Here is a 25,360-nt window from a genome sequence, read left to right as displayed (position 1 = left end):
AGCTGCAGGTAAGGAGATGGCACAGGCTTGGCAAGCCATCAGGGAAATCTCCGTGAAGTCAGCAGCGTACACCTTTACAGTGGTTATATCAAATTGTCGGACCAGAGGGAAAAAGGGTACTTATTAATTTGATCTTTGGTATTTATTTTTGTTTAGCTTTTACAATAATTGTATATTGCTTTTGCATTTCAGAAAAATGAACTCATTTTTGTAGTGGGCCTTGAAAGGTACATAGCATTTTGCTACTTGGAGGTGGAACACTCCAGGTAGAAGAAACAGTGTCAGAAAAAGCGCAGTATAGATGCAGTCTTAGGAGAAAACAGTAGAGTGGTCTAATAGTGTAGGAGGAGGGGCTCTCGGGAGAGGTTGGAGGAAAGTTCTTATTCAATGGTGCAACAGAAGACCTGGTCTCTTTAGCTGTCCTTTCCTGAGCAGGAATCCTGACTTTAATGCTTCTGTGTGACTGCCTAATTTTTATGATGACTTTGACATTTTTTCAATATCAAATTAAAATAATAGATCCATACGATGTTTAGGAAGAATGCATATGTAATAGAAAATTGACTGTAAACCCGATATTCTAACACTATGCATACAGGGCCTTTGAATGAAAAAATAATGAAATTACCAATTCCGTGGACCTTTGAAATACTAAACACTTATATCCTGTGGGGAAAAGGGAAAGACATCTGGCCGTGCTTTAATTTCTACTGAAGAAGTAAAAGAAGCACATCAATAGACTTTTTAAATCACAGTTTTTACCCATATTTATCTATTCTATATTATTATAAAAATAACTACAAACACACTTTGGGAGGCCAAGGCAGATAGGTCACGAGGTCAGGAGTTTGAGACCATCCTGGCTAACACGGTGAAACCCCATCTCTACTAAAAATACAAAAAAATTAGCCAGGCGTGGTGGCGGGCGCCTGTAGTCCCAGCTAGTCAGGAGTATGAGGCAGGAGAATGGCGTGAACCCGGGAGGCTGAGGTTGCAGTGAGCTGAGATCACGCCACTGCACTCCAGCCTGGGCGACAGAGCGAGACTCCGTCTCAAATAAATAAATAAATAAATAAATAAAATAAAAAATAACTGCAAACAATTATTTCACCATATTTTAAAAGTATTTTATCTTAATCTAATATTTATTTAATTACATATAAAATAGCAGCACTTAAAATTAATTTTATAAAATAAGGATAGCAATAACCTATCTGGGCTATTTTTCATTAAAACATTTTTTAAATCTTTAAGTCTACTTTCCATTCTAGAAACTCATATATATGTATAAATTCCTTTGAAATTATCAGGATTGAAACCTCTTATTTGCAAGTTTGGTGTGAAGACTTTGAATTCATATGTAAATGGTAGACTCTCTGGCTTGATATTAAAAAACTACAATTAAGTATCTAATTTGATTTTATTGCTTTCTCAAGCTTAGTTTTTCAATATGGAAATAACTGCTCTGGCTTAGAATTATTTTGTCAGTGTGAAAATAACAAAATCTACCTTTTTTGATAGAATTTAAAGTGATGCCACCTTTCCTAATTCTAACATGGTGTATAACACCATCCACAAGTAGCTAAACTCTGGATGAGTTTAAAGCCTAAAGCCCTTGAGACTCCCAAAACCAGCCTGAGGCTTCATTCTCCATTAGAAGAACTCAGAGATATCTCTAACACTGTCATGCTTGTCGTTATGGTTTTAACAGGGAGGGGATATGTCAGTATCTTCCAGGGAAAAGACACGTGTGGCCGAGTCCAGGAGGATGTCTCGCTCTCTCAGAAACCCCATGTGACCACAGGCAGAAGACCATCTCCCTGGTCACCTCTTCGGGTCTGAGTTTTGAGGTTTCTAGTGGGGCTCTGCTTTGTAGGCAGGACTGAGGGATTGAATGTCCAATGGCTGATCTTGGCCTCCAGGTAGACAGCTGTGCCCCACATGCCCCAGCCTAAGCTACATGGTTGGTTTTTCTGGTGTAACCAGCTCCCACCTGGCACTGCTAGATCGGACCAATTACATACTCCACAAAGACCCCTCCCAGGAGTGAGCGCAGAGGCCAGATCTCTCTGGTCCATGCCAAGTTCTTTACTAAACAAGCATTTGTACTATTATATTTCTATTTTTACCAATACTCATAAACCAAATTTAAAAACTGAAACACAGGATTCATGTAAAAGTTGATCATAAATATTGAAAGAAATTAGAGGACCTATATAAAGGATTTTCTAAGAACCATCTAATGTGTATTTAATACCCTTTTCATATTAAAAAGCTGTTATTTAACACAAAAGGTGCTTTACTTGTGAAAGTTTATATTTCTTAAAGAAGTCATTGATTCATAAGAATGAGGAGGCTGTTCAGATGCCTATTGGGTACGGTTATATGGCACTTAAGTCTTCCCCAGAGACAGCAGTAAACACTGCTGACAACCCAGTATCTTCATGTAACATGTATTTTATTAATTGACAGTGGTTTATCATTTCGGATCAATGGTTGCTATATAGGTCAAGTGTACTGAAAAACCATCTTCAAAGGTCCAGCCCTGTAGACTTCGAAAGAACTTCAGAAAAAATGGAGATACTTTAAACAACTTCTCGATGTCTTTATTAAAAATTGACCAGTTTCGATAATTAATGAAATAATTCTAAATCCTAAGGCATCAGTCTTCACAAGTATATATGAAATCAATTTGTATGTACATACTGAAAATACATATTAAGCTACATAAGAATCTATTACGTGAAATTAATACAGTATAAATTTATCTGAAAAACTGTGATCTGAAAGTATGATATCTATGAAAATAAACAAATGAAAGAAAATGTCTCTGAAAGTTACCTGAGAAATTCAAGACATTATTTTTCTGTCAGTAACATAATTACACAGAAGTCTCAGTTAAAAAAAAAAAAAAAAGGTTATAGAGGCCGGGTGCAGTGGCTCACGCCTGTAATCCCAACACTTTGGGAGACCGAGGTGGGTGGATCACTTGAGGTCAGGAGTTTGAGAACAGCCTGGCCAACATGGCAAAGCCCCAACTCTACTAAAAATACAAAAATTAGCCAGGCGTGGTGGCGGGCACCCAGCTACCTGGGAGGCTGAGTCAGGAGAATCGCTTGAACCTGGAAGGTGGAGGTTGCAGTGAGCCAAGATAGCACCATTGCACTCCAACCTGGGTGACATGAGGAAAACTCCATCTCAAAAAAAGAAAAAAAAATTGGGGTTATAATTGTTAAAATATGTTTAAGAAACTGAAATGTTTATGCATAAAAGTATACTTTTAGGTATCAAAAAAATCTTAAACACTATCATAACAAACTTGACTTAAATGCATTAGTATGTGTATAGTGGGGAACTGCATAGACGGAGATAATTATTAGTGTAAGTAATATGTTGTGATAGGTATGTTAGCAGCTTCTTTGAATTTGACAGATTTTGTAAGCAGAAAACAATTTTATTGCAAAATTGACATGAGAAATGCAACCAGCTAAACAATGTATTATTACATACATATTTTTTGAAATTAAGACTTACCAAGTTGATTGGTAAATACAGAAAATAATCTTTCCCAGTAATAGAGAATAAAAATAACTGTAAAGAATGCAACTCTGTCTCCTTATTTTTCTTACTTACATTCACAAATACAGTTTTTAAAATCTCCATTACCAAACGACAATTTCCAAGACAGAGTGCATTCTGGCTTCTTATCTGAAAATACCTCTAAGGAAACCAGAGTAAGAGAAGGAAGAAAAATGATGGCAGAAATAACTCTGGTGCCCTACACGGTAGGGGAGATTAAGCTTTCAGTATCTGGATATATTAAGAGTCAGGATATTTTTATATTAATAAATATTTACATATATATTTATATTTATTATAACATATTTACTATATTTTATATTAATATTTATGCCAAGTATATTTATTAGTTTTTTAATATGGAATTTCTTTCATATTCTTAATGTTTAGGCAAAAAACTTAACATAATTCTAGAGAAAACCATCTATAAATGATAAGCCTCTTAGCAAACATTCAAGGTTTTAAAATTTAAATTATTTTGTTTTTACTTTATTTATTTGAGATGGGGTCTCAGTCTGTTGCCCAGGCTGGAGTGCAGTAGTGCAATCACCGCTCACTGTAGCATTGACCTGCCAGGCTCAAGCAGTCCTCCCACTTCAGCCTCCCAAGTGGCTGGGACTATAGGCATGTGCTCCCATGCATGACTAATTTAAAAAAAAATTATTATTATTATTTTTTTAATAGATGGGATCCCCCTCTATTGCCCAAACTAGTCTCGAACTCCTGGGCTCAAATGATCCTCCTGCCTCAGCCTACCAAAGTGCTGAAATTATAGCTATGAGCCACACACAGCCAGCCTGTTTTAATTTTAATTTGATGTAACATCACTTAATATGCCCTATCCATCTCTCTTCACAGAAAGTGACATTGCATAAAGAGAGGAAAAGGTAGCACAATAAAGAGATGTTTCCTTGTACCTCCGCCCTCCTTTGCCAATGTGTGCCAGCCCACCAGTTGATTTTCTGGTATCTTCTAGCTCTGGCTTCACACCTGAGCAGGAGTCAGTCACATATACCCATCACTTTTGTGTGTGTGAACCACCAAAAGTCCCCCCTTCCCATTTCTCAGGGATATCAATTAACGAAGGGAAGCCTCGGTGGTATTTGAGGCAATGGTAGAGAGTGGTACTGTGGGGGAGGTCAGTGGCGCCAGGGTACCTGGGCTAGTTTGCCATTGGGCATGACATTCAAGTTAGACATCACCGCCATCACTTTGAACACAGCGACTGCTGGCTCTAGAATTGGATCAAAATATGCTGCTTTGTTATCTTTATGTGCTTATTCTCTGGAAAAATACATGAGCAAACAGCTTCAGCAATTCCCTCCTCCACCGCCTTGCACCGCAATGCTCTCTCCCACGTGCACATCGGGGTATTCATGAGCACGGAAATGCGTGTGCGTCTCTTTACCCCATGGCTCCCGAGACTGGAGGGAGTGTGGCCTCTCCATCTCTTTCAGTTGCTGATGCCATGGTCAGCTGCTTGTCTTCCTGGTCAGGCTCGGACCAGAGTCTCCCAGGCAGACAGGTGAGGAGCTGGGAGGTACCTGCTGTGTTCCACGCAGAGCTTCCTCCTTCATCTCACTCCAGACTCCACTTTGAAGCCCGCCTCCAGGGAAAGGAAGGCAGAGGGGATGCGCTTCCTGCCGAGACACGCACACTTCCTGCGGAGGCAGATCACAGGCCCGCGTCTCTGCGGAGCTCAGTGAGACCCACCACTTGGGGAAATGCAAGCATGCCTTTGATGCCACTCCAGGGAGGCTAAAGACTTTCTGGAACTAGATAAAGATCAGGCCAAGGAAAAGGAGAGGGGAAATTTCGACTCCAGTTTTTTTAAGGTCTTCTTTTTTTTCATCTCTAGACTACCCAGTGGGAGGGCAACAGGATTTTGCTTTGAGAGAATTTTGTGTGCTCACGGATAGAATGTTATTATCTTATGTGATGATGAGCGTCTCTTCTTTTCCTTCACAGCACTTACACCCGTTGAATTTTAAACTTCTGTAGTGTTTGCTTAATATCTCTTTTCATCACTGTTCAGTAAGCTTTTTACAAAGGCAGCAACAGGGTCTCCACGGTTCACTATGGCGTCTCCAGCCCCAAGCACCCTTTCTGGTACATAATACACTCTCAGTAGATACTTGTTGAGGGAGTCATTGAAAAGATTTGTTATTTGGATTTCATAGATAAATCATGGCAAGAATCACTGACTTGCTCAATGTCATAGAGCTATTCAGTGGCATAAAGAATATTGGAATCAGGAATGTGTTCTACCAAGAAAATCACCACCTCATTTCTTTTGCCCTTTAAGACGTGGGAACGATGGCTTTTTGTTTTGTTTTCCCAACAGGAAGGATGCTACTATCTATAATGTGGTTAGATAACTTCAAGATTCAACTAGAAAAGCAGAAATGCAAAAGGGAAACCTTAGCATTGTAAGTCCACACTAAATTAATAGCATGGAGTCACTCGTAAAGGGTTTCAGCCTAATCGGTTTTATGAGTTTACTATTAAAGTGCTTTCTGGTTATTCTCTAATTCATCAATTCATCAATTTGTTTATCACGATCCGAGCTAGACAATAGGGACTGATGAAAGGAGGTAGCGGCTGGGGTGGAAGGAGGAGACGCAGACCATGTCTCCTAGAGGCTGACAGTCTCGTGGGAGCTGTGTGGTCTGTGAGCAGATGCTGGACCTCTAGAGCCAGAGCAACCAGGAAAGACTTTAAGAAGGCAGTGACAAGGCGTTGAGTTTTGAAGGAAGAGACAAATTTGCCTTGGCAGAAAATAGAAGAAAGGCATGTGAACACTCCCTCGACATCTGGAGGGAGGAAAAGTGCACTGCCAACAGGAGACCAAAGTAGCTTGTTATGGGGACAGCGTGGTTTATAGTCCCATTATTATTATTATTAATTATTATTAGAGACAGAGACTCTCTCCGTCACCCAGGCTGGAGTGCAATGGCACAATCTTGGCTTACTGCACCCTCCACCTCCCAGATTGAAGCAATTCTCCTGCCTCAGCCCCCCAAGTACCTGGGATTACAGGTGTGCACCACCACGCCCGGCTAATTTTTGTATTTTTAGTAGAGTTGGGGTTTCATCATGTTAGCCAGGCTGGTCTTGAACTCCCGACCTAAGGTGATCCACCCCCCTCAGTTTCCCAAACTGCTGGGATTACAGGAGTGAGCCACCGTGCCCGGCGTATGGTCCCATGTTACAGATGACAAGCTTCAGGAGTGTCCCAGACCCTGACCTCATAGAATTTACAGAAATGGAGGCTCCCAGGGGTAATTTGCTTCTCCAGCTCGCAAATCCAGGTTTGTGTGACTCCAGACCTCACTTAGTAATAATGATGCTGTAAAACTTTTAAAATAGTCTCTACATATAGTCCTTTCTTCTGATGAAAGGATCCAAATCTCCAGTCAGGTTCAATCCAATGTTCTTTTCAAATCAATACACATCTGTGCGGTTCAGTGGTTCAGCAATGTATCATATCCTGCCTCACGGTATATTCTCACTTGTTATTAAACTTTTCTTTTGTTTATCTGTTTGTGTATTTGGGCCTTTTTCCTCCACCTAAATTCTATACCATCTTTGGCAGCCCTTCAAGGTTCAAGAGAGTTGTGAACACTCATCTCACACCTCTTAGCTGTTGGTTTGATTTCAAAGTTCAAAGTTTTATGACTTTGATGCACTATGTTTGAATTAAAGACTATATTTCAGGTTATTCCATTAGTGCTTGGACTTGTCGTTTTCCATAAATAAAATAATTACCATTAAAATAATAAATATACATTTCTTAACAAAAATGAAAATAAATTGGGTATTGTGGTAGTTCTTCAAGTTGTTGAACACTTGTAAAAACTGGAAATGCTTCCGTAAAACATCACTCACATAATCTTACATTACATTATCTTACTTCTTCAGGTGTATATCCAAAGAAGTAAGATAAGTAAAGAATTGATAATGTTTTTGTTTTAAGGCAAATAGACTTAGATAAAACTGTTTCAGATGACTTGTAAATAGGGTCTAGCGGTGTGAGTTAGAAAAAGCAGTTACATAGTTATGAATACTTTCCCCATAATTCATTGTGCTGGACACTCGAATGGGTTATCAGCAGGTCACAGGTGATAACTAAGGATTTTATTTGAGTCATAGAAGAATAAATTTGTCCTAAAGGAATTTTGAAGATATGGAGAATATATTAAATAAAACTGAGATAACTTAGCTTAGACATATAATTCTTCTAAGGTCTTCAAATTTTAGGAGAGTAATTTTGACAAAACAGTCATCAGAAATATTTCTCACTTACTTCCCTTCAGGAAAAATGTTGGCTAAGGTACTTTGGAGTCAAATATTTAGCTTTCTACTTTCTAAAATCAGCTGTATGGCATTTTTTTTTTTCTTGGCTTCCTTCGCAGCCCCTTGTGGGTACAATGTAACTTCTCAGAATGGCACCATCTACTCCCCTGGCTTTCCTGATGAGTATCCGATCCTGAAAGACTGCATTTGGCTCATCACGGTGCCTCCCGGGCACGGAGTTTACATCAACTTCACCCTGTTACAGACGGAAGCTGTGAACGATTACATTGCTGTTTGGTATGAGAACCTCTCAAGTCAAAATATCTGTAATCGTGATAAACAATTCTGACTTAGCATACATATGCCATTTATATACAGGGCACATATTTAGAATAAACTTCTTAGATACTAGAGAAGAAATTCAACGAAATCCAGAGATATAGGGAATCAATTTCACATAGTAAATGTGGGTTTTGCGGCATGGTAGAAATAGGCAAAATTGTGTCTGTGTGTCTGTATCTGTGTGTGTGTAGAGGATGTGTGTTTGTGGGTGTGTGTGGGGTATATCTGTGTGATGTGTGTCTCTATGGGTGTGTATGTGTGGTGTGTGTGGCTTGTGTATGTCTGTGTGTGACTTATATGTGTGTTTGTGTGTGTGGTGTCTGTGTGTGTGGTGTGTATGTTATGTGTGTGTGCATGTTGTGTGTGGTGTGGCTGCACTCTTGTCGGAGCCCACAGTGGAAGCAGGAGCAGAAGCCAGTGGCCAGGGCAAGTAGAAGCAGAAGACCGGCTGGTTTTGAACTCCTGACCTCAGGTAATCTGTCCACCTTGGCCTCCCAAAATGCTGGGATTCAAGGTGAGAGCCACCGTCACTGGCCAATTTTACCTCTTTCTGGTAAAAGAAAGAGTGCTTACAAAACTCCCTATATGCTTGATGAAACAATGACAAAAATCACGCAACATGGATGAGGAAAGGCGTGCTGCTGTTGACATTTGACCAGTGCCGAGTGCCTGCTGAACACTAATGAAAGACATAGACTGGAGAGTTCCTCAACTTTGTGGAAATTCAACATCTTGATGTTTACAAACACAGTATCCAGAGAGTGGATATGTTTTATTGCTTTTATAAAAAAAATCAATTCATTAGCCAAAGTTTCCATTAATCTCACTCAGAAGTAAATATACTTAGACAGCCACCTCTTTCTGTCTTTCTAGGGACGGTCCCGATCAGAACTCACCCCAGCTGGGAGTTTTCAGTGGCAACACAGCCCTCGAAACGGCATATAGTTCCACCAACCAAGTCTTGCTCAAGTTCCACAGCGACTTTTCAAATGGAGGCTTCTTTGTCCTCAATTTCCACGGTCAGTTGATTTTTCACTCCAGTAATTAAGACTGAGAATTCCATGTGGTGTTTCCTGCTGAAGTTTCTTGACTCAGCTGAGGGCGTATATGATTCTCTTGCATTGGAGGCCACTGTTTCCTGTGGTCCTTTTTTTGTTTAATGATATCTTTATTCTTTCACATCATATCAAGCTTGGATTTATTCCAAGATACATGTATCCTAAGTGAAGCTCTGCGATGAAGACCATTGAAAGAGATTTGGTACCTTTTATAGATTTACTCATCCCTGTCTCAAGAAAAGATGTTATAGCAAATGTCATGTAACTATAAATGGTGTGAAAGCAAACCTCCAATAATCCTGGGAATGCACTCTAAATGGTATGCAGAACATCTATCAATCAATCGCTTATCTCTCACGAACACTGCCACCCACAGAATTCCTCGGGACAAGGGACAGGGCAAATGTTAGCAAATCTAAACATGGACAGGGAGCCAGGTTGACTGTTGAGTCATTCTTCTTGCAAAATTCCAAACATCTGTAAAGTGTGTTTCTTTAAATGCTATACTTTAAAAAATAATTGTATACTTTTTTCCTTGGGCTTTAACTATTTTTTGGCATTAAATAATAATATGAACATTTGAAGCTTGGGAATTTTATAAAACTATGATTCATGAATATAGACATTTCAGTCAGCATACTTAAGCATTATAACAACTGTCAGGTGAATTTTTGTAATAGTTGTGTTTTATTCAGCAAGTGTAATTGCAATTATTATTATTCTTTCCATTAATCATTTAGCATTTCAGCTCAAAAAATGTCAACCTCCCCCAGCGGTTCCACAGGCAGAAATGCTTACTGAAGATGATGATTTCGAAATAGGTAATATTTTCTTCATTACAATACCATGAACTCAACATGACATTTTTTTACACCCACTTCTCATTGTAATCATTACTCAGACAAGTTAATGAGTAATTTGTCAGAGAAACAAAAACAAAAAGCAAACTGTCCTTAAAGTATTGCTGAGAACTTATGCAGAGGTCATGTGTCAAATAGAAAATGTCTGTCCTTCTTCATTACCATGATTTTTTTTTGTTTTGCCATTTGAATTTTGATGTCAGTTTGAACATTTTTTTCCTCTACGACATTTGCTAATCGTATTTGCTAGACAGACTTGGGCAGATATCTGCATTTGGTTAGGGGGACGCATTCATGCACTTGAGAAAAATCTTAATCATTCGTGGCTAAAAGGATGATTACATAACATTAGCATTTCCTTGAAACTGGGATATAATAAGAGAAAATATTTGGTGATGATATTTAGGATTTCTGCTTTATCATTTTATATTAATGATCTAATTTATTAAATACTCTTCTGGTCATACTGAGAAGGCAGTGATGGCATATGTTTATAGTATAATTATTGTAACCCAGGATTTTTTAGCCCCAATTGTAAAACTCTGCCCTGTGTTTCAGACCACTGGTCAAACCATGTGACCCGATTTCTGCTGTCCTCACCCTGGCTTAGTTAATTGGAATGTTGTGCTAAGTAGGCCAAGGTCAGAGATGAGTCTCCATGGATGCTGTAAAGCCATTCGATTCTACAATCTTGCTTAAACCATAGCATCTGTTTTCCTTTTTTTTTTTTTTTTTTTTTTTAATTTTTCCATCTGCAATCACTGGGGAAGGGGAACCAACGTGAATGCATCAGTCAAGGAAGAAAAGCTGGCCCATCATTTCAGTACTAATATCGGCTAAGCTTAATAGAGCATCTTTATAAATTAAGAACTTAAAATGGTACTACTTTTAAAAGACTAAAAATAAATACAGACACAGTTTCTAAAAAGATTTGCAAGTTGGTTTAATTCATTAAGTAGTCTGATATGTGTAACACCCTCACACGCTCAGAAGGTCACACACAAATTCCTGGTTTGTTGTATTGACTCTTCTAGGAGATTTTGTGAAGTACCAGTGCCACCCCGGGTACACCTTGGTGGGGACCGACACTCTGACCTGCAAGCTCAGTTCCCAGTTGCAGTTTGAAGGTTCTCTCCCAACATGTGAAGGTATGCACTGTTTGATACTAAAACTACATAAACTTATTCAACATGGAAAATTGTATTGTTTGTATTGGTCTGCATTTCTTTGTAGAGGTGTGAATTTATTTATTTTTTATTTATTTTGGAGATAGGGTCTTACTCTGTCACCCAGGTGGGAGTGCAGTGGTGCAATCATAGCTCACCACCGCCTCAACTTCCCTCGTCTCAGGTGATCCTCCTGCCTCAGCCTCCTGAGTAACTGGGACTACATGCGTGTACCACCATGCCTGGCTAATTTTTGGAAATTTTTTATATATATAAACAGCTTTTCACCATGTTACCCAGGCTGGTCTTGAACTTCTGGACTCAAGCGATCCCCCTGCCTCAGCTTCCCAAATTGCTAAGATTGCAGGCATGAACCACTGCACCCAGCCTGCACTTAATCTGTGCTCTGATCCCATTGCAATGAAACTAGCATGCTAGCAGAAATATCCAATGATGCTTTTTCTTTTAGCTAGTCCTAGAAAATAAACCAAGGCCATATCAAATAAGAAATCATGTTTCTCACAGCAATTTATCATGTAAATGTTCAAATATGGCAAAATTGAAATAATTTTAATACCGGAATAATTTAACACCTTAATATACACCACCTAGCTTCCACTAAGAAAACTTACAAAGTATTTCCTTTGTCACATGACTATCTGTTATTTTTCTAGCCATTTATTAAACTATGCTATATTTTTGATGCATTTCAAGGCAAATTTTGAATATTACTTCATTTTGCTGTAAATGCATTAGCATGCATATAATTAGCTGGTGTTTAATATTTTGATGTAAATTTATAAACAATGAAATGTGTACATTTCATGTTTTTCTCACATGTGTTTAGCATATGTAGACCATGTGCAAGAAAATAGACAATATACAATAATAGAACAAGATACTGAGGCTGAATCTGTTGATTTCATCTATTAGAAGACAAGTAGGTTACTTTTAAAAGATTGTTTAATAGACACCACTTTCAAGTATCATTGAATAAAAAAGACTTGAAAAACTATACATAAGCTCAAATGCGCAAGTAAGTCAGAAACATCATAGTTCACCTATCAAAAAGCTTTCCAAATTAGAACAGTTTTTATGCCTTCAAAATCATAATGAAGTGCAGATGTAGTGCTTTTAAGCAATGCGGCTCTTTCAAGGAATCCAACGTTTGTAATTCCTTAGGGTGGGTGATGCAGCTCAAAGGGCCCCTACGATTTAGGAAGGCAGGACCTGGAGCCAGAGTCAGTCAATCAGGCAGCTTTGAGCAAATCACTCTTCCCTGCATTGTGCACAGAGAGGATGATTTATCTGCTGTATTTTTGAGATTGTGGTAAAGACTCGGTGAATATTAAATGAATTTATCTTTTGGAGTGTTTTATAATGTTAACTGCCTTCCCTGTAAAAGGAAGTTTTCCTTGCAAAACTATCAACTTGGCAATGGTTTTGCAGATGCTCACACCTGTGAATGGCTCCTCTTCAAAGATCTGATAACTGGCCGAGCGCGGTAGCTCATGCCTGTAATCCTAGCATTTTGGGAGGCCAAGGTGGGCAGATCACCTGAGGTTGGGAGTTCGAGACCAGCCTGACCAACATGGAGAAACCTTCTCTCTACTAAAAATAGCCAGGCATGGTGGTGCATGCCTGTAATCTACTCGAGTAGCGCAGCCAGCTACTTGAATGGCTGAGTCAGGAGAATTGCTTGAACCCGGGAGGTGGAGGTTGCAGTGAGCCAAGATCGTGCCATTGCACTCCAGCCTGGGAGACAGAGCAAAACTCTGTCTCAAAAAGAAAGAAAAAAGAAAAAAAAAAGATCTGATAACTTTGTGCATTCTCATTCTGGAATGAGGCAGGATTCTAGGCACCCTGAAAGAGAGAAACAATCTTTTACATCTGAAGAAAAATTGGCATACATTTTGCAATGAATTATTACCAAATATCCATAATAACTTGGATTTTTTTGGAAAAAATATTAACGTTAAAGTTGTATCTACATGAGAGCCATTGATTACAGGAAACCACTACCTGAGCAGAGGGCCAGACCCTTAGCCTGCTTGTCTGTTTAAATGCTCAGCAGACCACAGGCTGTGGAAGTCATCAAAATCCATGCCTCTAGGTTGCCTTACTTAGAAGTGGAGATTGCATTGGGTGCAAAGTCAGGACCAAAGTCATTATCTTCTTAGAAAAAAGCCAACGTCTGTGCCATCTTCCAGGAGCAACAATGGTCTATATATGGGTTCTTTCCTCAAGGTGGGGGGATATAAAAAGTGTTCATCGTCTGCCATTCTATATAAAAATGAACTCAGGCAAACCTTTGCATTTTTTAAGGTACATTTTAATCCCAACAAACAAAGCCTCAAGTTTCTCAGAATAGACAACTTTAAGTAAAGGTGATCTTAGCTGAGAAGAGAAGAAAGGCATACGTATGTATCAAATGTGCTTCTCTAAAAACAGGGAATTTTGGCCAGGCGCAGTGGCTCATACCTGTAATCCCAGAAATTTGGGAGGCCAAGGCGGGCAGATCACCTGAGGTCGGGAGTTCAAGACCACCCTGCCAACATGAAGAAACCCCATCTCTACTGAAAATACAAAATTAGCCAGGCGTGGTGACACATGCCTGTAATCCCAGCCACTCGGGAGGCTGAGGCTGGAGAATCACTGAAACCTGGGAGGTGGAGGATGCAGTGAGCCAAGATTGTTCCATTGCACTCCAGCCTGGGCAACAAGAGCAGAACTACGTCATTTAAAAAATAATTTTAAAAAAGGAATTTGATTAGGGTGTCCTCTCCAGATGAACCTAGTTCTTATTTAAATGATGTTTAATTCATGGCAAGCTAAGAACAGAGAACAATCATGCATTGCATGACATTTATCCATGACAGACCGTGTAGATAAATGTGGTCCTGTAAATTATAATGAAGCTGAAAATTTCCACCACCGAGTGACGTCTAGCAGTCGCAGTGCTACGGGGCAACGCATTACCTTTTCCATGTTGAGACGTGTTCAGATGCGAGAATAGCTACCCTTGTGTTCCAGTTGCCTACAGTCTTCAGTACAGTCTCATGCTGTGCAGGTGTGTCGTCTCGGAGCAATAGGCTACACCATATGGCTTCATTGTGTAGCAAGCTGTACCATCTGGGTGTGTGTAAGTGTTCCTGGACCAAACTGAGGGTGGGGCTGTTGTTTTTCACGGCCCAATAACGAGATGCAGATGAACTGAGGAGGAAGAGAGTTTTTATTTCTATAACTGGTTACAGAGAGAAAGACTGGAAATTATCACCAGATCAACTCAAAATTACAAAGTTTTTTAGAGCTTTTATACCTCCTAAGCTATATGTCTATGTGTAAGTGTGCATTTCTTTAAAGAAATAAGTGATTAACTTTTTAAAATGTGTAACTAAGGTCTGAGTCCTGAAGACCTTCCTCTGGAGCCTCAGTAAGTTTACTGAATCTAAATGGGCCAGTGCTGGGGTGATTAGCCTTGTTTTGTCTCCTGTTAAATCACACAGGTTTGGGGTGTTCCTGTAGACCCCGATAAACTTGTTTGTGGAGGTCTGGGGAGTTTCTTCAGGCTGCTAATAAAACTTGTTGAATCCTAAAAGGGTCCTGTGAAGAATCCCTTTGTTACCTGGTCATGCTTCAAGGCCCAGGAGAAGCCTGGGGAAACTCTTTGTTACCTTCCAGGCTTTGTATAAAGGCGCTGGCTCTTTCAGCTTTTAATATTTGCCTGGAACACTCTGTTCCAGTCTTTGTATAAAGGCGCTGGCTCTTTCAGCTTTTAATGTCTAACTGGAACACTCCGTTAGTACTGACACAGTTGTTATGGAGGCCTGCGTTCGTGAGACTGGCCTGCCGCTGAAGTGCATGCTGTTATGTTTGCGTGGTGCCGTGATCCCCTAAAGATGCATTTCTCACAGCCTGTCCCATCTTTAAGTGGCACATGTCAAAATCAGCACAACATGTGCGTTGTTCTCTAAATCTCCTCAGTCGTCACAGACATTTACAGGGAGTGTTCTGCAGACAAACTTCACCAACTTTCACTCACCTCGAAGGTCCCCACACCCCACTCCACTCCTCAGGAGGCACACAGGATTACCTCGTTCTCTTCTCTTTCAAGTCACGGGTCAATTTGCTGAAGACAAACGGAGAGTGATCTTAGCTGCCATTCTCTAAACGGCTCATCATTTGAAAACAAACAGGAAATAGGACCCCAGATGTCTCTTCCCAAATCCTGAATCACTGAAGCACTTAATTATTGTCTCTTTAAGTAACTTTTCTACTATTCGATTGATTCGATTGTGCTCAAGTGGGGGCCCATCTCCCAATAAATTCTTCAGAAAAATTATTTTAGCTATTAGTCTGTCTGCTTCAAATGTCATAACCACACTTTTAGAAGCTGTGTTTTGAAAATTATCACCCTCCCAGCGCTTTGGGAGGCCAAGACAGGAGGATCACCTGTCGTCAGGAGTTCAAGACCAGCCTGGCCAACATGGTGAAACCCCATGTCTACTAAAAATATAAAAATTAGCCGGATGTGGTGGTGGGCGTCTGTAATCCCAGCTGCTCTGGAGGCTGAGGCTGGAGAACCACTTGAACCCCGGATGCGGAGGTTGCGGTGAGCCGAGATTGCGTCACTGCACTCCAGCCTGAGCGACAGAGCAAGACTCTGTCAAAAAAAAAAGAAGAGAAAAAGAAAATTATCACCAATTTTAGGGAAACAAGGAGCGCACATTGTTCTTTGAAAGTCAGCGTTATATGAAGATGTTACTGTGCTGGACACTCATCTTAATGCAGAAAAACCTGAGTAAGAGACATCACAGAAGTGGCTTTTCTCCTATTAAGGAAAAGAGAAGTATTTCAAAAAGTGAAGAGAATTAATAACAAAGGTTTGGAAACACAAAGGAGGGTGCAGCGTTGAGGAAAAAGGAGGAGATGGCTTCCTACTGCTTGCTCTTAGGGTGTTTTGGGGGAAGAAGTAGTAAATTAAATCAGGCTGGAAACCTAAACTAGGGGCTGACTGTAAAGGTCTTCAAAGTCAGGTTTCTTCATCCTGTGGACCATGGGGGATCCTTCAATAGTTTTTAGAATATTCATCTCTTTAGAAAAAAAAACAAACAAACATGCATTTTCAATGAACATTAAGGAGATTCAGTGACCTTCTGATAATGACCATTTGGGAAAGCAGCAGACGGAGGCGACATAAAAACCGCTGCTGCCCAGCTCCAGCTTCCTTCTGTGTGAGGGATAACAGCAGGCGTCGCAAGGGCCCTGGGGCAGCCTTTCCCCTCGTTCACAGAGGACTCACCTTCTCCAATTCCATCATACCTATGGGTGCTTTTAAGAATTAATCTTAGTTACTCATAAATCCCAATTTATGCTATTAATCTAGACTACTAATCCTCATCTCCTATTACTTTTGCTGAAGGCCTATGAGATGCATTGAATAAGATGCTTTGGGTTTTAAGCCTCACATTTTATTTTTCTTTTAAAAAATGCTGGGGCACTAACATTGTGCAGAAGGATGATAGCTCAAAGCACAGGTGGTGTCTGAGAGAGGCAGGTTTTCAGGTGTGTTTTTGACAGACGCTCTAAGCAGGTGCGCCCCTATGGTGAGAGGCTTCCCAGATTCTCAAGTGGAGACACAATTGTTTTCTAATGTGTGATTGCTGCTAAGAAATAAACATCTCGGCTATAGGATCACACTGTAGTCCCTTTAAGCCCTCCCATTCCAAGTGGGTATATTGCTCCATGCAACAGTTCATAACACTGAGCAGAAGGAGCGGTTCCATATGAAAGAGCAGAAGAAACACAAGAAAACAAACAAAACCATTTTCGCTCATGGATGAACACATCCAAATGCCTCTTAGTCCGAGCGCGGTGGAGGCTGAGGGGGAAGGATCGCTTGGGCCCAGGAGTTGGAGACCTGCCTGGGCAACATGGCAAAACAATATCTCTAAAATAAAAATACAAAAATTAGCCAGGAGTGATGGTGTGCGCCTGTAGTCCCTGCTACTCAGGCAGCTGAGATGGGAGGATCGCTTGAGCCTGGGAGGTCAAGGCTGCAGTGAGCCGTGATCCTGCCACTGCAGTCCAGCCTGGCTTGGGTGACAGAGTGAGACCCTTCTCAAACAAACAAATTAAAAAACAAAAGAAAACCTCAAAACACCAAAAAAACCCAAATGAATTTTGAAAACAATATGTATGACTGAAAAAAGTATTGCTAAGTGTTGTAAGAAAAATGATACAAATGATAAATGATACAAATGGAAAATGGTACAAATTCTCTACCAATTACTTCCTACCTCTTTAGGTCGGAGAGAATTGTAGAAACTGGGGGTCCTCTGTAAACTAATGGGAATTATATAACAAATTGCTTATATTTTCATTTTGTCTTTCCTAAGAAACAAAATCAGCATTTCAAATATAACAGGAATAAGAATGGCTATGCTTAAAATGCTACTTCTGGGTTAGATCACTGCATTGCTGTCAAACTCCAGGATGTGCAAATAGTTTCTCAGGTGGATTTTAGCAACTCAGTAAAGGTTTCTTACTTCCAGATGGCCTAAAGTTCCAATGTCATCTGATCACTATAGCTGCAGTTATAAAATCTCAGTCCTCATAAAAACACTGGGTGGAGAGACTGGCTATTTTTCAAGTGTAATCCCACAAACTGAGACGCCGTCTGGTAGCATTTTTGTGTTAGTATAAGGTCAGCCGAGAGAAAGGACAAATAGACCCAAAGTCAGGTGAGTAAGTTTATTGAACCTGCCAGCTCTCCACCACAGACAGAGGAGGCAGCCCTGAGCTTACAGAATGAGGGGTTTATATTGGGGAGAGAGACCCTGGGGTTGTTTGTTGGTTAACTTTGCCATATATTACCTTGTGACGTTTATGGTAGCAGCTAGATGAAGGAACTTAGAGGAGGGTGTAGGTAAAGTTTGTTCATGCTTCTCACGACCTCCCTCTGTGTGGTCTGGATGGTTTGGAATTAGGGTTTGCTTATTGTAGTAAGGTCTGATGAGTGAAGTCTGCCGGCTTCTCCTCAGCACTTGGATAAGGCTTAGAAATGTAAACAGGCTTGGGGGAAGGGTGAACAGCATGGAGAAGAAGTGCAGGGCATTCAGGGGAGGGGTGGGCAGTACAGAGGGGTTTGCGGGGAGTGTCGCCAGTGCCAAGAAGTTTTTTGGAGCAGTTTGTCCCTAACAGTTATGAAAAGGTAGGCATGTGGTGTGATCATCCCTAGTCCTTACAACAGTTTCTGCCCACGTAGTGCTTTAGATTAAAAAAAAAAATTGCATATATTGGCTCTAATTAGAACCTTGAGAGGGAGCTATTATTACCCTCTACTTAGTCAGAGCCAAGAAAAGCCCTGGTTCTTACTGCAAAGTCAAGGCGGGTCTGTGGAGCTTCTAAAACTTGAGGTCCTGGCCTGCACAGATATACACAGGCAAGAACCCTAATTTCATTATTTTTTTCTTTCTTAAAATATCACATTAACTTTGAATGGGCATCATGTATGTTACAAAGTGATGAGGCCGTCATCACAGAGGAAAATTATACCTTTAACTCAGTTATTTCAATCTGTGTGTTCTGATTAGGATTATTTTAGTTTATATGATTGCCATTAATTTATCATTGTAAATATTTTAAAAATCTCACCTAAAATACATGTTATTTAAAGAGTTCTATGAAATGTTTTATGATTGGTGGTCTTATGTCTAAACATTTTCTAATTTTAAAATAGATCTTAATTAGAATACTAAGATAAATGGAAGAAAATAGGAAATAAATTACCTTTCAGAAGGCAGTAACTTGAATAAAAGCACATATCATAAGCTTCACTCATCTGTGTGACAAGTTTCTATCTTGAAATGTATGTATAAATAGCACACATTTAACTAATTAAAAGGTGATAACTCAATAAATAAATTTAACAAAAGTTCTTTTTCATTAAGGAAAATGTGATTAACTATTGAACTCTCAGCACTCTACAAGTAATTTTGATATACTTTTTTTATTTATGAACCATTATCATTTTATTTATGAAAAAATTTCCTTTAATAGTTTTATACACAAACTATTTCTGGAAGATAATTTAATGATGAGAGAAATTACTAATTAGGAGACTCTGGTGTTTTGTTTTGCATGTCCAGATCTCTGCAGATTATTTTTATGTTGATTAAAGTGGAAGTAGTTGAATAATAATTTTTTTAAAAAGCAAGAGGAGAAAATATACGATGTATCCATAGTATCTTCATGATGCATTTACAATTAATTCATCCTTTAGGAATTAGGGCTTCTGCTGAGGTGTCCCATGTGGGATTGAGACCAGGTCTCTAACTCTTCCTCTTCCCAGGGTCCTGAGCAATCACATCCAACGTTTAAATATTACTATGCTAAGTATAGTAGTCCCCCTGACCCCCGATCCGAGGTTTCCCTTTCTGCAATTTCAGTTACCTGTGATCAAGCACAGTGTGAAAATATTAAATGAAAAGTTCCAGAAATAAATAGCACATTTAAATTTTTGCACTGTTCCAAATAGCCTGAAGAAATCTGTCATCATCCCTGGGCTATGTCTCACCCAGGGCATGAATCCCACCTTTGTCCAGCATATCCATTGCCCTGTATAATGTGATTGTACCAGAAACGACAGGATACATAGGATTCTGGACTGTCTGCAGCATCAGGTATCACTGGGGCTCTTGGAATGTATCCCTGAGGATAAGGGGGTACTACTGTATATTTAAAGCCAATATAAAGATGAGTTTTCTTTTCTTATTGCATAACATTTCACCGTATTTCTGTAATACTATTTTGAAATGGTGAGGTTCTTCTTTGTAGTAGAGTTAGGAAATCTTGCATTGTATAATGAAATCCATGATGCACCTACCCTAAATTAAGGTGTGTGGGAGATGCAGGGGCCGAAGGAGTGTGCAGGCTGAGTGGAGAGAACTGCAAAGAGAAAGATGCACAATTCTCATTATTATTCAATGTTGCTCTCCCTCTGTGTTTGCAACTGGTATTAAATTTGGCCAGAGCTCAATAAGATAGCTTTTTCCTTTCACTGGCTTGTTTATACAGGGATAGAAACTATCCTATGGAAGTTGGAATCATTTTATTAAAGCAAACCTTTGCTGGTACTTTTCTCTCCAGCCCAATGCCCAGCAAATGAAGTCCGGACTGGATCATCGGGAGTCATTCTCAGTCCAGGGTATCCTGGTAATTATTTTAACTCCCAGACTTGCTCTTGGAGTATTAAAGTGGAACCCAACTACAACATTACCATCTTTGTGGACACATTTCAAAGTGAAAAGCAATTTGATGCACTGGAAGTGTTTGATGGTAAGTTTCTTTAATCTTTGTATATCAGTGACCTCGGTATCATTCATAAAAACACTATAACGATGTTTTAGTAACATATAGACTTGAATATACTCTTGAGTTAACTTATGTTTTCCCAAAGCAAACACGAAAGAAACTAGTTTGGGGTTGTACATTCTCAAGAGATCAAGTGGTCTGTAAAACATTACCATATGATTGTTGTACTGTATTAGTCCATTTTCATGCTGCTGATAAAGGCATACCTAAGCCTAGGAAGAAAAAGAGATTTAATGGACTCACAGTTCCACATGGCTGGGGAGACCTCACAATCATGGTAGAAGGCAAGGAGGAGCAAGTCACATTTTACATGGATGGTGGCAGTCCTGAGAGAGAGAGAGAGCAAGAGCGGACGTGCGTGCGTGAGAGAGAGCTTGTGCAGGGAAAAATCCCGTTTTTAAAACCATCAGATTTTGTGGGACTTGCTATCAGGACAACAGCATGGGAAAGACCCACCCCCATGATTCAGTGACCTCCCACCAGGTTTTTCCCATGACACAAGGGAATTGTGGGAGATACAATCCAAGAAGAGATTTGGGAGGAGACACAGCCAAACCACACAATTGTTAACATTGTCACTTTTCAAACAGTTAGAATACTAAGCAAGACACCCTGAAAATGTACTGAATTTTCTTTAACCGTTATTTAATTTTTTTTTTTTTTTTTTTTTGAGACAGAGTCTCGCTCTGTCACCCAGACTGGAGTGCAGTGGCGCGATCTTGGCTCACTGCAAACTCCACTTCCCGGGTTCACACCATTCTCCTGCCTCAGCCTCCCGAGTAGCTGGGACTACAGGCGCCTACCACTACGCCCGGCTAATTTTTTGTATTTTTAATAGAGATGGGGTTTCACGTGTTTGCCAGGATAGTCTCGATCTCCTGACCTCGTGATCCGCCTGCCATGGCCTCCCAAAGTGCTGGGATTACAGGCGTGAGCCACTTAATTTTTTTACATGGTGGTTTAGAGAAGATGATCTCAATAGCTCTTTCTCTCTCTCCTATATGTAATATCAATTCACAAGATATTTTAGGAAACTTAGGCCTAGAGGTATTTTAATCATTATTTTACTAGAAATAAGTAAAAATAGTGGCTCACAGAGAGTTCTAGATGAGAAACGCTACAGGAGTTTTTAAAGTGTGATTCTTTAAAATGGTGAAATATGGTTAACTGAACACGTGCAATATGTTTTCAACAATAGTCTTACGATTTTATGCAATTTGAATAAAAATTTTAGCAGTGATATGATTAAAAGTAATATGTGGTTGAATTGTCAATTTGAAATGGAAGGAATGTTAATATTTCTCTTTGTGTAAAACCATCATAGCCCAGAAAATTAGACCGGATACAATTATGGCTGTACATAATAACAGGGTTTTCACATATTTTGACAGATTTGTCATTGAGTTCAGATAAATAACAGTCAATTCAGTGAGAAAAATAAATTATTCTAATTGATTTGATGTGTGTTTGTATTCACTTTACTGAGTTGATGAATCAAATTGCTTGTATGGATAGACATCACTGAATCAATTAATGTATTTTCAAAAATGAATTAATAACTTGGAAATTAAACTCATTTTTATATATAGAAACAGAGAACGGGAGAGCAGTATTTTCATTTTCAGAGCATGGCTTTTTTAATATGTAAAGTAAAACAAACATGCATTATTTACAACTTTTCCTTTAGTCTGTAGAGTAGAGAGAAGGAACTCATTAGGCAAGTATAAAAATGGGGTTTCTCGGCCGGGCACGGTGGCTCAAGCCTGTAATCCCAGCACTTTGGGAGGCCGAGACGGGCGGATCACGAGGTCAGGAGATCGAGACCATCCTGGCTAACACGGTGAAACCCCGCCTCTACTAAAAAAATACAAAAAACAAAAAACAAAAAAACTAGCCGAGCGTGGTGGCGGGTGCCTGTAGTCCCAGCTACTCGGGAGGCTGAGGCAGGAGAATGGCATGAACCTGGGAGGCGGAGCTTGCAGTGAGCTGAGATCCAGCCACTGCACTCCAGCCTGGGTGACAGAGCAAGACTCCGTCTCAAAAAAAAAAAAAAAAAAAAAAAATGGGGTTTCTCTTGTTGAGGAGGAAGGGAGGTAAACTGTATTTGAGGCCTATTAGGTATTATGCAAAAATTAAAATGTAGAGTATCCAGCCTCACAGGCTGCATGTCTGTGTTTGTGTTTGTGTATATATAGACATATATATCCCTACAAAGGACATAAAAATATATTTAAATAATTATTTTGAACTTACGCATGTTCTTTCGTTTCACAGTAGTTGAACTGAAATATAGCTGGCTGTGCTTGTAAGTCTCTTACTTTCAGGAGCAAATATTTATCAATAATTTATGCACTCATGGCTTGCAATTTGATCTCCTACAAATTTGGACAGATCATAGCCATTATAAACAACAGGCAAAATAGACATTAGAGACAATAGCATAATACTTGCTGTCAAAATTATCAGAGATCAATGACTAGGATTGTTCTGGTCTTAAACTTTTTTCTGCAAAGTGAAAGGTCAGAGTTTTATATGAATTTTTTTAAGCGATGACATTTTTGTTGCAGTAAATGTCAGGTTCGTATCTCTCTTTTTTTTTTGTAAGACAGGCTCTTTTATAGTTCATAGGTTGACCAAAAAACATGTTGTTGAATATATTGATTTTAGACTTTATTATCTCAAGCGTATATTACTCTCTGTGGCTTAAGTAGTGGATATCCCATAATGCTTTTTAAAACACAGTGTTTTAATCATAATGAAACTCGATTGAGAAGACTGTCAAAATTAAAATTACAGTGTACACTGGTAGAATACTTAGTTTCCATTTTGGTAACAGAAATGGATACCTTCCTTTACTGCTGTGCTGGTTTTCTGCACATGCCAATTTGAATGTGTGCTTTTAAAGACTAGTCTTTCTAGAAGGTTAGTTACATTTTAGACAAAGAGAACAGATAGAATGGAATGAGGGTTCAGATGCTGGATTAAGAATACCTATAATTGGCCAGACTTGGTGGCTCACGCCTGTAATCCCAGCACTTTAGGAGGCCAAGGTGACTGTATCACTGAGGTCAGGAGTTCGAGACCAGCCTGGCCAACATGGTGAAACCGTGTCTAACTGCTAAAAAATACAAAAATTAGCTAGGCATGGTGGCAGGCGTCTGTAATCCCAGCTACCCAGGAGGCTGAGGCAGGAGAATCGTTTGAACCTGGGAGGCAAAAGTTGTAGAGAGCCGAGATTGAACCATTGCACTCTAGCCTGGAAGACAGAGCAAGATTCTGTCTCAAAAAAGAAAAAAAAAAAAAAAAACCTAATCTTAAGTTCTGTCATTAAAAACGACATTTCAAAACGTCACAAATTCAGGTTAATTAATTTCCCAGTGGCATTTTATCTCAGAACATACATTATCCTTTTAAACACCAAATAAGCAAACCAACGTACCAAACACACTCTGTCTTTGATTATGAAATACAAGCCACTCTTTTGCAGGGCATCTCCCAGGAAATTTAGCCATGACGTTTTTCACAGCGAGAACTATTAATGTCATTTCTTCTCCTCCTCCTTCACTCTGACCAAAGTCAGCGTTGCCCAGTTATTTAATATGCTAGTTTTGGGTTGTGGTTTTTTGTTCGTTTGTTTGTTTCATACTTCTTTCCTAGGGCTGCCATGACAAAGTGCCATAAATTGAGTGGCTTCAACAGACTCTTTTCTTTTTTTTTTTTTTTTTTTGAGACAGAATTTCGCTCTTGTTACCCAGGCTGGAGTGCAATGGCACAACCTTGGCTCACTGCAGCCTCCACCTCCCAGGTTCAAACAATTTTCCTGCCTCAGCCTCCTGAGTAGCTGGGATTACAGGACCCTGCCACTGCGCCCAGCTAATTTTTTGTATTTTTAGTAGAGATGGGGTTTCATCATATTGGCTAGGCTGGTCTCGAACTTCTGACCTCAGGTGATCCACTCGCCTCTACCTTGCGAAGTGCTGGGATTTCACGTGTAAGCCACTGCGCCCGGCCTCAGCAGAAATTTCTGTTCACACAGTTCTGGATGCTGAATCTTGAAGCTCACGGGGTGGGCAGGGCAGGACTCTCCTCCAAGCCTCCCTCCCAGGCTTGCAGATATGGCCCCCACTCAGGGTGTGACTGTCTTAATCTCCTTTTCTTAGAAAGACACCAGTTATATTGGATTAGGACCCACCCATACTACCTCATTTAACCTTAGTTATGTCTTCAGGGACCCTCCCTCTCTCTCTTTCAAGTCGCATTTCCAAGTCCTGAGGGTTAGGACTTCAATGTGTAAAATTAGAGGGGGACCCACTCTAGTCCGTAACAGTCTTACTTGAAACAAATCATGAGAACTGCTCCGACTGGGAGTTCCACAGGGAGTGGAGTGTGGTTTCTCAGCATCTTTGCACAAATCAAATTTTATGTGTAACAACAAAGACAGGTGTCACTTTACTTCATAGCATTTGTATTATGAACAACAGCAAGAGCCGCCTTCTCCCAGTCCATAGTGTGTTCCCTAGGAGTGAACTGTGAAATGCAAAATGCCATGAGCACATTTACGAGGATGAGATCCTGTTGGGCTCATTGACAGAGTAGCGTCGTTGGCAGCTCCAGTGCCATGAAGCAGTTTCTCCTGATAAATGGCTTTGGGTTATGGTGACGAGGGCGATGCCGGGTGACTCTC

At 39.9% G+C, this 25,360-nt stretch overlaps 1 protein-coding gene across 2 annotated transcripts in view; it reads left to right on the top strand.

Moving 5' to 3' along the window:
- Window positions 1-25,360, top strand: part of CSMD1 (CUB and Sushi multiple domains 1) — a 2,045,798-nt gene that overhangs the window by 1,870,711 nt on the left and 149,727 nt on the right. For both annotated transcript variants that reach the window (XM_005562521.5, XM_065518732.2), the window contains exons 43-47: window positions 7,995-8,172; window positions 9,091-9,236; window positions 10,016-10,096; window positions 11,170-11,283; window positions 20,452-20,640. In XM_005562521.5, coding sequence (XP_005562578.3) covers window positions 7,995-8,172; window positions 9,091-9,236; window positions 10,016-10,096; window positions 11,170-11,283; window positions 20,452-20,640 — 708 coding nt within the window. The remainder of the gene's footprint in view (window positions 1-7,994; window positions 8,173-9,090; window positions 9,237-10,015; window positions 10,097-11,169; window positions 11,284-20,451; window positions 20,641-25,360) is intronic.

The sequence above is a fragment of the Macaca fascicularis genome, chromosome 8, assembly GCF_037993035.2.
Source record: "Macaca fascicularis isolate 582-1 chromosome 8, T2T-MFA8v1.1".
NCBI classification, from domain to species: domain Eukaryota; kingdom Metazoa; phylum Chordata; class Mammalia; order Primates; family Cercopithecidae; genus Macaca; species Macaca fascicularis.
This window is presented reverse-complemented; position numbering and strand designations above follow the sequence as displayed.